This window comes from Emydura macquarii, unplaced genomic scaffold, assembly GCF_026122565.2.
Source record: "Emydura macquarii macquarii isolate MOO-44397 ecotype Brisbane River unplaced genomic scaffold, CSIRO-AGI_Emac_v2 contig_527, whole genome shotgun sequence".
Classification (NCBI taxonomy): domain Eukaryota; kingdom Metazoa; phylum Chordata; order Testudines; family Chelidae; genus Emydura; species Emydura macquarii.
The window spans coordinates 536,636-550,824 of NW_027130664.1; the positions used below are offsets into that span (position 1 = coordinate 536,636).

At 64.8% G+C, this 14,189-nt stretch overlaps 1 protein-coding gene across 2 annotated transcripts; it reads right to left on the bottom strand.

Annotated features, from left to right (window-relative positions):
* Window positions 1–1,981: 1,981 nt before the first annotated feature.
* On the bottom strand, window positions 1,982–8,504 carry EFNA1 (ephrin A1). 2 transcript variants are annotated; one of them, XM_067539194.1, is made up of 5 exons: window positions 8,397–8,504; window positions 5,495–5,790; window positions 5,130–5,195; window positions 4,771–4,821; window positions 1,982–4,318 (listed from the first exon to the last, which is right to left on the bottom strand). In XM_067539194.1, the coding sequence occupies exons 1-5, from the start codon at window positions 8,495–8,497 to the stop codon at window positions 4,203–4,205; spliced, it is 630 nt and encodes a 209-aa protein (XP_067395295.1). In that variant the 5' UTR covers window positions 8,498–8,504; the 3' UTR covers window positions 1,982–4,202. The 2 variants fall into 2 exon arrangements, with proteins under 2 accessions (XP_067395295.1, XP_067395296.1); XM_067539195.1 differs by lacking the exon at window positions 4,771–4,821.
* Between the last annotated feature and the right edge of the window lie 5,685 nt (window positions 8,505–14,189).

The following is a 14,189-nucleotide window of genomic DNA, read 5'->3' on the forward strand; positions in this document are numbered from 1 at the left end:
GCCCCCGGCCCCCCCAGCGTCACCCCCGCCTCCCCTTCATATCCCATCACCACACCCAGCCCCTCCTATCAACCCCATGTCACCCCAATAACCCCATACAGTGCCACCCCCATACCCCCTTGGTATGACAGCGTAGCACACCCCCCATGTCACCTCCCAGCCCGCCCAACGCCCCCTCGCCATCACAGAACAACACCCCAGCACTCACTAAGTACCCCCGTGTCACTCATTCAGCACCCCCCGTTACATATAAACCCCCGGCTATGTCACACACCTAGCAACCCTCTCCACAGTGTCACCGCCCAGGGCATTACCACACCAGTGCCCCCAGCTAAACCCCCTGTACTTCCACACCTTCCCCGAACACTCCCAGATACTCCCCCAATCCCTGCCTACACCCCAAAAACCACGGCCACCCATAACAACGCTCCTTGGCTGCCCCTGGGGTCTTGCCATCCCAGCCCCCGCCCCATATCACCTTCAGATACGTCCCCAGGAGGGAGGGAGCAGAGGGGAATAGCTGGGGAACCCTGTGACCCTGGGCTTCGGGATGAGGGGCTCGCTCCCTATACGCCAGGTGCAGGCTGGTCCGGAATGGGGGTGATGTCCCTAGGGCAGGGGGCACCAGTGGGCCATGTTTAATTCCTCCCAGAGCACCAGGTCACCTGGGTTCAGCTCCTCTCCGTGACTCCCTGTGCAGCTGTGGGTGACTCAGGCCCACTTTCCGAGCCTGTCTGTGCAGTGGAGACTGGAGCGGAGCCTGACTCACCGACCTCCCCAGGCTGGGAGCCCCAGCCCTGTCTGCAAAGCGGCTGGACCCACGGCCACAAAGCGTGGGCCTGGGCTCATTGCTGCACATCCCCTGGCCCCTGTGGGCTGCTGATCCATGGATCCAGCCAGGCTGTTTCCCAGACCCCCAGTCCCACTGACGGCTGCTGCTCTGCCCAGCTATAGCCTGTGTGCAGGAGACGCTGCCCCCCTCGCCCTGTTCAGTCAGAGATGGTGGCACAACTGCTTCCATGGCGCTGAGGTGTGACGGTGGGGAAGGAAGGGGCAGAGGATCATCCTGGGCCATACCCCCCACCCGCCGCCCAGGGAGCTGGAGCTAGGTGCGGTGGAACAGGCAGAGTTGTGGGGGGTCGGTGCTTTAAGCAATTGACAGTGGTGGGAAAGTGGGTGGGGGCAGCCCCCGTTATGGGAGTTCAAATGCCTGGCTTTTATTTCCTGCTCGATCTGTGCCCAGCCACCAGTGCTTGGTCCAGGCTGTTGCTTTGGGCCAGTGTCCTGCAAGGCCATGGGACCGGTAGAGTTTGGCTCCAGCCTAAATCCACCTCCTATCTGGGCTCTGCCTTTGAGAAGGGGGCTAGTTGCTGCAGGAGGCCAGCTGCCAGAGGGGACCGGGGGCAAGGCCTTGGTTGCTGCAATCCCTTCCCATCCCCAGATGGGCGTAGAGGATCTCAGCTGCCATTCCTGGACATTGCAGATGCTGCCCCCGAGGGTTGACCGTGGGGACGGTGTCCCTCCTTGCCCAGGGCACTGGGGAGCCTGCTGTGACTTCGGCAGGGTGAGTAGCTGTGCGTCAGCTCCGGTTCTGGTCGGTAGCTGGCCTTGGGGTGATGCTCAGACACCTGCCCGGATGTTGCATCTCTGCCTGTCTCCAGCAAGTGCTAATTAGGCTCCAGATGTGCCGGTTTCTCAGCTGCAGCCTGCACTGGTCAGACCAGCTGCCAGCCACAAGGGCCACCGCCATCTGGGCTTGTTTGAAACCAGTGTTCGTTGGGCTTCCCAGCTGAGCGGAGCCAGGGGTTTGCCTGTGAGCATGATGGGGAAGGAAGTGTGTGGCCAGCAGAGTCGCTGGCTTCGGTATCTGGCTCTGCCGCAGACCCTGGGTCTCCCTAGGGGGACAGCAGCAGAGTGCAGAGCGGTGCCGTGCCCAGCTCTGGTGAGAGGGGCCCATCCAAGCACCTGGATAGGAAGGAGCCGGGAGGGGAAGGATAGCCCAGTGCTTGGGGCATCAGAGACCCTGGTTCAATTCCCTGCTGTGCTCCAGGCCCCCACTCACAGCCTCTCTGGGCCTCAGTTCCGATGTATGCCACGGGGACGATGGTGCTGTCTCGTTACGGGGGGGGATTAATGGCTGAGGGGCTCACATCCTGGCTCGGGCACGGCCCTAGAGTCACTCTGGGAGCTGCCTTACAGAGCAGGGCTTTGCAGACCTTTCCTCCTCCTCAGCTCAGTCCGAGGCTGGGAAGGGGAGGCTCTGCCTTCGGCCAGGCCGCTCTGGGAGCATGAGCCCGAGACGGGCTGCATGGTCCCAGCAGCTTACAGGTTTGACTTTCGGTCATTGTGTGGGGCTGCCGCTGCCAGAGGCCTGGACACACATTATAGCGCCACTCAGCAGGAGACGGGCAGGGTGTGCTTCAGGGTCATTCATGGCCCAACTCAGCCCCCCCCCCAGCGTCAGTCCCCTCCTCAGCCTGTGAATCTAGATCTAAATGACTGATAGGGTTGGCCAGGGGTGTGCTTCTGGGGCCCTCCCACATCAAAGCCCTCTGCTAACACCAGCCTGTTAATTAATTACAGCTAGCCCAGCCGACAGGCCAGAGCCCCCTGCTCACACCACCTCCCCCCAGCAGCCAAACCCACTTGGCCAGCAGCCAGCCAAGGGTCTTGAACCCACAGGAGGCCTCTGAGGGATAGGAGAGGGCAGGCCTGGGCAGCTGCTGGCCAGGGCAGGCTTGGAGTAGGGGGTCGCTCTCCCTGCGATTTCCACTATGCCACTTTGTCACCTGCTCTGTGGCTAGAGCCTGGGAGACCTAGCTGGGGCCTGGCCCCTGCCCTGCCAGCACCAACTGGAGCTGATCTGGAAGCTTGGGAGGAGGAGCTGCTCAAGCGATCCTGTTCCCCAGGTTGGGGGGAGTCCCAAAGGTGCCATGGGATTGGCCTATCCCATGCCAGGCAGTGAGTGCGAGGGATGTTGGAGGAGCGCAACTGGGAATGCAGGGCGGATCCCGCCCCGGCAGCAGCAAAAGGAGCAGGAGCCCAGCCCTATCCTGACGTGTTTATTCAAGACCATTTGTATAAAAATTCCAGTGGTAAAAAGGAAGCTTTAAAAATCAAGACACATTCTATGCCCCCCTCCAGGCCTGGCCCAGCAGGTGTGTGGATGAATGAGCCCCCTCCCACCAGCGAGGCACACAGGCTGGGGCTACAGGGGCAGCAGAAACCCTGCCAGGAGTGGAATTCCAGCCAGGCAGCAGATACGTTCAGTCTCTGCCCCACCCGCTGGCCTGCGTCGGTGGCTGCTTTACGCAGAGGAGTCCTGGGTGGGGCACGGAGAAGAGGAAGAGAGACTGTGGCAATGAGCCTAGGCAGACAGGAATGGGCTGGGAGTTTGTGCCAGGAGCGCCTGCTCTCATGGTTTCTGGAGAGGCCAGGCTGGGGGTGGGTGGAGGGAACGGGGATGTCACAGGTGTGGGGCTGCCAGCTCATTCCAGCCTCAGGCGAACATGGATGTGTTCATCTCCTGTGGGGAGTCTGCAGCAAGCTCCCTGCTTCCGGTTGGACCCCTCCAGCCCCACGGGCACTGTGCAATAAGCAGAACTGCCATGGAGGTCAGAATTATCTCTATAAATTATTTCCCAGGTATGTCGCCCTGCAGGGAATCCCGGCACCCAGAGTCACAGACATCGGTGTCCTATCGCAGGAGGAATATTGCTCCAGGAGGTCCTGCTCCGGCAAGGTGGTGCCACGGCTGGTGCTGACCCGGCGTCCATGGGCTGTTTGCATGGGCAGTAGCTGTGCCTCTGCCTGCAGGACACTTCTACGCCACCAGCCCACGAGGCCTGTCCACGCTGCGCACTCCGCAGGGGCCGGCTCGTCCAGCTGGAAGGGCCAGCAGCCACCCCCCCCAGTCCAGAACCACTGCCCGGGCAGCAGCCACTGTCCAAGCAAGTGGTTGAAAGTGTGGCGCTCTCGCTTCTTTGGCTGTGAGGAGGAGCAGCCCCCTGGGGCGCAAGCTGCTCCGCAGGACTCGAGTGGCTTTGGATCATGCGACCCATAATACTGACAATCCTGAGGCTGCCATGGCATGTGTGACTGAGACCCCAGCCGGGCGTGCACATGCGGCCAGCCAGGGGCCCGTTCCCAGCAGCAGTAGCCAGTCAGCGGCTCAGTCCATGCCGCTCAGCCAGGCTCTCACCTCACAGGCCTTGCGGCACCAGCAGGGGCAGCAGGAGGCTGACGAAGGTGAAGGGGCTGCTGCTCCGCAGCGCCGAGTTCTGGCCCACGCTCTTCAGGACCTGCACGGCCGCGTCGTCTGGGGAGGAGAAAGCAGGAGCCACGTGAGCTCTCGGGCCTGGGAGCCAGAGGTGCAGCCAGGGCTGGCATCCAGCAGCCAGGGTCACAGGTGAGCTGCAGGCCAATGATGGCAGCGACACGGCCTGGCATGTGCGGAGCGAGCCCCCTCCCGCAGCTGTGTGGCTGCCTTCATCCTGACCCACAACCCCCACCACTGTGGGGCAGGGCTCTGCTGACATCCCTTCCTCCTGACTGTAGCACCCTGCCCCTGGCATGCCAGGCCTCACTGCTGGAGCAGGCTCTTCCCACTACTCTAGCAGGAGGGCATCTTAGGCATCTGCTCAGCCTACCAGACCCCTCTCCACCTGCCCCTCAGCTCCATGGGGAACTCCCTGCTACTCCCCACAGCCCGTCATATGGCAGAGACCAGACCAGGCCATTGGGTCTGTCTGGTCAGAGCCAGCAACGTACCTGCCTGGATCCCCCCCTTCTGCTGCGGGTTGTGCACGGGCGGCGTCTGAGCTGCAAAGCAAATGCAAAGACAAGCAGGTGAAGGGCAGCTCTGAGGGGCCAGGTTGGCCTCACCTCCATCTCTGCTCTGCTAGTGGGCACCAGCCCTGCCTGAGCTGTGGTAACCCCCTGCCAGCTGCAGAGCCCATGCCCCAGAGCCAGCCAGGGGCCATGGCTGGAATCAGGGCCCCGGTGGCTCAGGATGCCTGTGATCAGACATGGGGAGGGCTGTGATGGGTGAAGGCAGAGTGTGCAGGGCACAGCGGTGCAGGACGGGCTCAGCGCCCACAGGGAGAAGCCAACACCCCAGAGATACTCACTGGCTTTGCCAGCCACGGTCACTTTCAGCTTCAGGCAGACGTCGCCATGGTGGTGAATTGGCTTTGCTGGAAACAAGAGACATGGGTCAGGGCAGGGATGAGAGCGGCACAGGGCAGGGGCTGCTTCTCCTGCTGCTGGGAGGGGCCCGTGGAGTCAGGGTCTCTCCCTGGCGGGCCAGGAACGGGGCTAAATAACAGGCCCTTGGGGAGCAGGTTTCTGTGTAACACCTTAACGACTGTCGTCGCCCCCATGCCATTCCCCTCCCCCCACAAAGCGGTGCACTCCCCCTCACTCTGCTGTAGCCCTGGCCAGGCCCCACAGCCGCCAGGCCCCATGCCCCCTGCCAGCACGCCCCGGCACTCACAGATGTAGTAGTAGTTGTGTCCCTCCTTGAACTCCTTCCCCAGGGTGAAGGGCGTGAAGCGCTGGAACTTCTCCGAGAACCTCTCAGGGCCGTGCAGGGCAGCCGGCTTGTTGCACTCCCAGCGGACCTGCTCCTTGGAGTGGGCTTTGCAGGTCACGTACTCCTCATGCTCCACCAGGTAGAGCGTGTAGCGCTCCATGGTGTGCGCTGCCACGCTGCCCTCCTCGTAGTGCGGGCAAATGATGTCCAGGTAGTCATTGAGCCGGACCTCCACCGTGTAGTCGTCCCGCAGGAACCTGGAGCAAGGAGGGGTGGTCAGGGCTCCCAATGGGGCCAGGAGAGGGGAAGGGAAGGTGCAGATTCTCCAGACACAGGGGAGCCGGTGCAGATGGGTGGGGCTAAGAGAGCAGACACTGGATTGGGGGTTCATTTCCCAGGACTGTATCCCACCCCAGCCCCCAAACACCATCTGGGGCATTTTACGAGGTGAAAAAACAGATGGGAAAATCATCTGCCCCGGTTTGATAACCTCTTAAACCCTCCAGTGTCCAGCATGGGGGCCGAGACCTCCCCATGGTGCCAGGCAAGGTGCCCTCAGAGCAGGGCAGGGACTAATGCTGCCCTGGATCTCCAGGTTCCCCCAGGGGAGATCCCTGGGAGCCAATCTCCCTGTCCTCCTGGCAAGACTGGGAAATGGGCCCATCTCTCCCCTTAGGGTGGGCGCTGGGGCTTGTAGAGACGGGGTCCCCACCCCCTTGACTTCACAAATCCTCTATCTTTGCTCATGGTTCCCAGTGGAGATGCTGCCTGGAGGAGGCGGGGGGGGGGGGTCTGAAGGAGGGAGAGACCCCCTTTGGGGGGGGGGGAGGGGAGCCATGTCCCAGCCAGGAACTGACCCACCCCCCCACCCCAGTGTCCTGTTGCTCTTCCCCTGGGAGTCATAAGTCTGAGCAGCTGTCACAGCTGCCCCATTAGCTGGGACAGTCAGCCAGTCTCCGCTCCATGCTGCTCCCCCACCTCATCACCGAATTAAGGCCCCCTCTCTCCCAGCAGGCAGGCATCTCAGGGCCCTGGATGTGGCACATCCGAGGGGAAGCTGGGTTCTGCTCCCTGGGAGTGCACCAGAAGAAGGGGGAGGCCATCTGCTCCCCAACAGCAGCCCCCGACCCTCCTGCAGCCCCAGCACCTCACAGACACCCCCAGGGTGGCCGACACCCCCAGGGCAGGTGCAGCTGGCAGCACAACAGTGGGGAGAGGCGGGGGAGTGTTGTCCCAGTCCGTTGTGGGGCCAGAGAGATGCTGGACCTCGCACCCTGAGGCTGACAGAGGAGTAGTTCAAGACCTCCCTGCCTGCCCCACACAGCTGGGGAGGCCCCTCTGGCTAAGGAGGGAGGTGGTGGATTTACAGCCCCCGCCTGGGGCAGCTGGGGATCAGCCCCTCCCTGCTGGGGAGTTTCAGAGATGGCTGCGAGCAAGCAGCCACCATGCACGTCCCAAAGTGGTAACTCCACTGGGGAGCGTGGGCCCCTCTGCACTGGCCCCAGCCCTGCCCCGGGCACGCGCCTGGCACCAGGTGCATCCCGGGCCCCTTAGAAACCTCAGCCCAGCCACGGGGGCAGGCAGGCTGCAGGGAACACATCTGGGGAAGAGTCGGGCCGGAAGGCAAACAAGGCCGGAGTCTGGCCCTTGCACGCAGCGGAGCGGCAGGGAGCAGAGCTGGGGCTGGGCGGTGGCACCAGCTCAGCGGGCAGGGCCCTGTGGTCAGCAGCGGCAGTTCTTGGGCCCCAGTCGGACCTTGGGTGGTTCTGGGACGTACATCTGGGGGGCACGTGACAGGTGACACCCCCCCAGTGACCCTTCCCTGGGGCGGGCAGGCTTTGCCCCAAGAGCCAGCTAGGTCTGAGACCAGCCTCCCCCATCAGCCCGACAGGGCCCCTGGCTGGGGGCAGATTGCACCCAGCCTGGCCGGAGCCTCCAGCCAGGGGCCGGCCGGCCCCACATCCTGCCTCCTGCAGCTGCCCCACCAGCATGTTTGTCAACAGGCTTCCTCCCGGGGCACACGCTTCCCCTGGCCCCGCGCCAGCCCCTTCGGGGAAGGAAGAGGCCCCTCTCCAGCCAGGAGCAGAGTCCTGGGAAAGGAAGGGCCAGCTGGGCCCCCGGCGCTTGGCACAAACAGCCTGCGGCGGCGAACTTCAGCCCTGCCAGCGCCGCGGTGGCAGGGTAAACATTTACCTGGGCGGTTCACCAGGGCACGGGCTGCCCGCCCGAGGCGGGTTTACTCCACTGCCCCCCCGGCCGCGCAAGGACGCAGGCTGGAGACTGCGCGCACCGCCCCGGGGAGCCCCAGCCCCAGGGACCCCAGCGCGCAGCAGGACCCGGCTCCTGTCCCGGGCAGGGGCTGCCTGGGAGGGACGCAGGGGGCTCGGGCCAGGAGCCGTGGCGGAGCCGGGCTGGGCACACGCCGGGTCTAGCCGGGCACGGGGCGCTGGAGCTGGGAGGTACCGGCGAGCCCGGCTCAGCCCGCAGCCAGGCGGCGGCCGCCCCGCCACTTCCCAGCGCGCCGCGAACAAAGGCCTGGAGCCTCCCGCCCGGGGTCGCCTTTCGGCCCCAGCCCGGCTCCGGGCGCCGGCCCCGCGGCACGAGGGGCTCGGGACTTGCCGCGTGCAAACCCGGCCAGGCGAACACGGGCCCCGGCTTCCCTGGCCCGACCCAGGCCGGAGCGGCGGCTCTCAGCCGAAACCCCCGCGTCCCTGGAGACCCCGGGTCACTCCCACTCCCCGCCCGCCCTGGGCTCCCCGGCCAGCCGCCTCTGGCCCTTCCCGCGGGCCCCGGGGCTGGGGGCCGCCTGAAGCCGGCGGGGGGGGGGCTGGGGCGGGGGCGCGGCGCTGCTCCCCGCACTCACTTGGGGTTGGAGCTGTTCCAGAAGACGGGGTGCCGCTCCGCGCCCGCCCGCCAGCAGCAGCACAGCCATAGCAGCGGCGCCCACCGCAGCGGCAGCGCCATGGGGCTGGTGACTCGCTCTGGGGGGGCCTGACCCACGCTCGCCTTATGTACCGGGGCCGCCCCGCCCCGCCCCACGCTGGATCCACACAACAACAGGGGGCGGCACCGCAACGCATTGGACAGGGCACAGCAACACGTGGGCAGAACAGTCAGCGCAAGCCTACACAACGAGACACAACAACAACAACACAGAGCAGTGCAGCACGCACACCGAGTAACACACGGGCGGTAGGACAACAGCGCCAGGAAACACACCATGGCGAGGTACACTTCTAGTACACAAGGCAGAACAACACACGGGGCAGTACACTCAGTGCAACACACAGAGCAACACAACAGCAACACACAAAGTAACACAAGGTGCAACACTGTCACATCTGGAGCAACATAAGCACACAAACACACAGCCACAGAACACACAACACACAATGCACTGAGTGACGGACAGCACCACACTAGACAATAGGACAACTCAGAGACACACATCCGGCAAAACAACACAGCGAGCAACACAGATAAACAGCAATACCACAATAACACACAGTACAACACAAGGCAAGGCAGCCACACACACATCCTGACACACAGCAACACAAAAAAAGGCAGCTGGGAACATTGCAGGAGGAGCAGGGGCTCACTCGGTGTGAGGGTGAGCGTGTGTGCCTGTGCTGGGTGTAGACGCACGGCTCCCCTGCGTTATCACACAGCACCCACGTGAGCACCGTTAGCGGACACCAGCCTGCCCTGGTGTTTGCACTGTGGGCAGCCTGCCGGGCGCTGTCTCACTCTGAGCCCCGGGCTCCGGAGTTCCCTTGCACGCTGCAGGAGATGCAGGCTCCTCACTTCCCGGCCGACCAGTTGTGTGCATGGATGAAGGCCTCAGTCCTGCCGCACTGAAGCCAGTGGCAGTTTTGCCCGTGGTTTGGCTAAGCAGTCAGCTGCGCCTGCGGCCTTAAAGCTGCTACCACCACCCTCCCCGCAGCCCAGAGGCGGCTGCATTTCAGTGGTGACGGGATGGCTGAGAGCAATGCAGCTTTATTGCTGTCCCTCCACACCCACCAGAGAACCCCCTTTAGCTGATTTGTTTCGGGGACGTCAAAAGCATTTGGATAAACAGGGGCTTGAGCAGCAACTGATAAGGTGCGAAGGCCAGAGCTGAGATTCTGCCAGCCCCGCCTCTTTGCCCCCTTATCAGCCATGGCTGTTCTCCTAGGCTGCGCTCCAGCCACAGCCAGAGGTGCCAGGGCCCCCGCCCCCACTCCTGATTGCTCAGTTTGTTTGCCATTGTGAAACTCCTTCAGCAGAATCCCCTTGGCCAGAGCGTCACGTCTCCGGCATGGGGCAGGGGCTTTGCAGACTCGCTGGCCAGGACAAGGGCCCTCGGAGCGAGTGATTCTGCATCAGGCCAGGGCCATGCGTCTCTCGCTGTCTGACAGGGAGCATGGCAGCTCCCTATCGCCTTGCATCTGCCCCGGACACTGATCCGTTCTTGTTACGACTTCGCCCGCCGGTGTTGAGCACTGATAACTCAGCCGCGTTTGCAAAACAACTTTCCCCTTGTTTATTGCATAATGAGCCATTGATTGTGGCTAATGTTGCATGCCCGACACGGCGCAGGCCATGCTGGGATTGCTCCCTTGATACGCTGGAAGGGCTCGGCAAGACAACTTCACCTCTGCGTCTTGGCACGGCGGCTGTAACCGCAGAGCGGCTGTCACTGGGTTAACAGGCCCCGGCTCCGTAACGGACCAAGGGCTGCTTGGGGACAGAGGGCACTGACACACGCACCCAGGCCATGCACCGCGCGGGGTCGAGCCCCCAGGGCACGTGGGCAGCCAGGCGCCATGGCCACAGAACAGGGCTGTTGGGGGCAGCCTGGAGCCAGGCCTTCCTTCCCCTGCCCCAGGTCCACTGGGGTCTGCGAGGTGCCAGAGTCCCCTCCCCAGTGCGTGCGCCACAACAAGGCTCCCCTGCCTGCCCAGCCCCCGGCCCGGCTGCATCTGCACCCAGCTACCATCACGCCCCAGCAGCGTGGAAGGAGAGCCGTGGCTGCGGCCTTTCCGCTTCCCTCCCCACAACCAGCCCGTCCCTTCGAACGCTGCGTTGGCAGGACTCCGGCGTGGCTTGGGCTGCCGCTGCTTGCCCACAGTTATACTCTCCCAGCACTAACCCGCGGGCTGTCCTGCACAGTGCGTTCACCCTAGGCCTGCCAGGCTGAAGGAGGCGTTAGCCCCACGGTACAGCTAGCAGGGGAAACTGAGGCACACAGTGGGGCCAGGAGCACACGGAGCGTCAGGGTCACAACCAGGACTAGCACCCAGGACCCCTGACTCCCAGCCCCCACTCCAACCAGTGATGGAGACATGACTCCATGCAGCACCAGTGGCGATACCAGCTCACGAGGAGTCGTCTGAGACACCCCCCCCCCCCCCCAGCCCATTCCCCAGCCCCAGCGCCAGGAGCCTGGCCCGAAGCGACGTGATGGGCAAAGGACGTTGTGAACTGGCCAGTCACTCCAGCCTTTACCCAGCTCCCTGGGCCGCTGCGCAGGGAAAGAGCCAGCCACACCAAGCCAAGATGGTCTCCGTCCATGACACCCACCCTGGGACCCTGGGAAAAGGGGCGCCCAGCCCCCCACGCTCCCCCCCACCAGCATGGCCAGTGCTGGCACAGCCAAGGGCCTGGGGCCCTGAGCTGAGGCCAGGCAGCTCCTGGCTGGTTCCCAGCAGCTCCTCCCCCAATGCACTGGGGCGACCTTCCCCCCCGGCCGGCAGTAGCAGGGCGATAACAGGATTTATGGCTGTGATTTCACTCCCAGGACGTCAGGCCTTGCACACTTGCCGGGGGCGGGGGGGACAGGAGGGGGCTCGCAGGCCTCACGGGGCAGGAGGAGCTGGGACTCAGGCAGGCACACAGTGCAGCCTTTGCTGGGTGTGTGTGTGTGGTGGGGGGGTAGGATGCAGGGCCGGGGGGGGGGGGCAGAGCCCCGAGTGATGGAGGAATGGCAATACGGGGGTGGGGGTTCAGGGCCCTCTGGTGCGGGCCGTGCCCCACAGCAGGCAGAGCAGGGGCGTGATGGTCTTGGCAGTCCAGCTGTTTGGGGTGCGTGATGCGCGCCCTGGCCCAGCCCTGAGGCCAGGAGTCTGGGGGGGCCGGCAGGGGGGTGGGAGAGGACACGCTCCCCACACTGTGCTGGGCCGGGAGCAGCGCTGGGCAAAGCACATGAGGAGGCAGGGCTCGCTGGGGTCACTGCCCGGCGGGGCTGAGGGTGCCAGGACGGGGGCCAGTGCCAGGGCAATGCCCGCGCAGGCACGACTCTCCTTTCACACGCAAGGCGACGTGTGCAGCACAAAGGTGAGCGTGCGAGGTGCAAACACCGTGCGAGGTGCAAACACCACGTGAGGTGTACACGCGGGCGGTGGCCCAGGGCCGTGGTTCCGACGGGCTATTTATAGCTAATCTGGCAGAGAAGAGCCCAGATGTGAGCTGCTGGCCACTGCCAGGGCTGACAGCCGCCGGGCCGGGGGGACCAGAGGGTGCGGGGGAGGGCGGGTGCGGGGGCTGGGCCAGCTCCTAATTAGGGAGCAAAGGCCAAGGCTGCTGCAGATCCGTGCGCCCAGGCAGGTAGCTGGGGTGGGGGTGGGGCTGCACTACACAGGAGCCTGCCCAGGGGCGGGGCCCAGCAAGTCATGGGGCTCAGGTGGGGGGCAGGGCAGGCTCCTGGACATGCCAGGAGCCCCAGCCAGGTTTAACCGGTGCCCAAGCCCCCTGCAGGCCCTGCTACCAGGGGGTGGGGGCCTCGCCCATGTGCAAACCAGTTCTTCCTCCTGCCCCCCCCATGGGGCCACAGGGCAGCAGGGTCCCAGCATGGCAGGGCGGTGGCACCAGACCCTGGGACCAGCACCGCGGGACCTGCCTTCCCAGTGCCCAAGCGCTTTGGGAAAGGCAGGTTCCAGCCGGGCTGCGCCTTCCCACCAGAGCGACCCGAGGGCGGGTGTGCATGATGCCAGCTGGGGGCTCGGCTCCCCAGGGGCGGGCAGCGTTCAGGGAGGGGAGGCCTCGTGCGTCCCGTCCCCTGCTCTGGCCAGACTCAGTTTGTGCCCATACAGGGCGGAGCAGGGCCACTGAGTTCCTGGGACCCATGGCACACGGGGGGGCGGGGGCGGGGGCGGGGGGGCTGTGGCCTGCAGACCGCGGGGCTGCCCCATTGCTGGGGGACGCTGGGCCGGGCCGGGCTGGGGAAAGGGGCCGAGTTCCAGGGCTGTTGCAAAAAGGGATTTTGCAAGTGGAGCTGCTATTCCCCCTGGGCCTGGGCCTGTACCTTTGCTCCCACCGCCCCTGCCCCACGCAGAGCAAGGCGGGGGGAGGGGGGAGGGCACTCAAAATCACCTGGCTTTGTCCCTGAAGCCTTTCCTCAGCTGCGAGCTCGCTGTCCCACTCCCTGCCAGCCAGGAGGGGAGAGGGACGGCCAGACGGCCAGCTGGGAACCAGAGACTGGCGGAAGGTGTGGGACCAGCAGCAGGGAGAAGAGCGCTCGCCTCTCCTGTATGAACTGACCCCCTGGTTACGGCAGCAGCTCCCAGCCTGGCACACGGACACGGGGCTGGACGGACAGAGGGCTGCATGCCCAGACAGGAAGCCCAGGGCCCCAGGCCAGCCTGCTCTAGGGAATGCGTGTTGGCATGGGGGACCTGGGGGGACCCTGCTCCTTTGACTGGGTGCAGATGCCTCTTCCAGCCCCACAGCAGGCTGCCCCCCCACTGTCTCTGAGAGCTCCCTGCTGAGGGCCCCCCCCGTCACGGGACAGCGAGCAGCAGGGCAGCCCTGCTCGGAGGACGCTGCTTGTGGGCAGGATGCTGACGGGCTCCCTGGATTGATAGGGGCAGTAGCGCCTGTCTGAATAGCTGGGCCGGGACAGGCACCCCACACTCATGAGCCCCCACAGAGCCCAGCACCCCATCCTTGGAGCCAGTGGTAGGAAAAAAAAGGGGGGTAAACTACCGTTTGTGGGGTCCAGGCCTGGCCAGCACAGAGGTGTGCAGAGGCCCCGCCCTGTGGGGAATTGGTTTTACGTCCTGTGCTCGGAACAGCTGGCAAAGGTACCCGCCGAGCCCCGCCTGCCTGGCCACGGCATCCGTGACGCTGCGCAGCTCAGCCAGTGGCCGGGCGCACGGCGGGCGGGGTGGCCGTGCAGCCAGGATTGGCTTATCACAGGAGCAGAGGTGTGAGCAAACACCCTGCTCCCCAGGAGACGGAGGTAAAGGCCGTCCAGGCTGCTGGTGGGGAGGCTCACTCGTAGGACCCGTCTGGCTGGTTTGCTGTCGCCGCCCCACGCCCCAGACAAGCCCAGGCTGGCCAGCCTGGGGCAGCTGCCTGCACGCCCAGCTGCTGTTCATGGAGAGCAGCTGGGTGCCAGGCTCCAGCGAGCACCCAGTGGGCAGCACAGAGCAGGGGGCTCCTGCCAAACCATCCTGAGGCTGGGGGCACGTTGGGTGTGGGATAAAACCATCCGCACAGCCAACGGCAGGAGTGACACCCGCCGGGCGCACACTGCCCCGAGATACAGAAGCCCCAGCCCCTGGTACCTAGGATCAGGCTGGCGCCGCCCCCTCGCCCAAGCGGGCCCTGCCCTCCTGGGAGTTGCTGGGTGGGTTGATGAATTGGTCTGTGCTGGGAAGTCTCCATCAGTGAA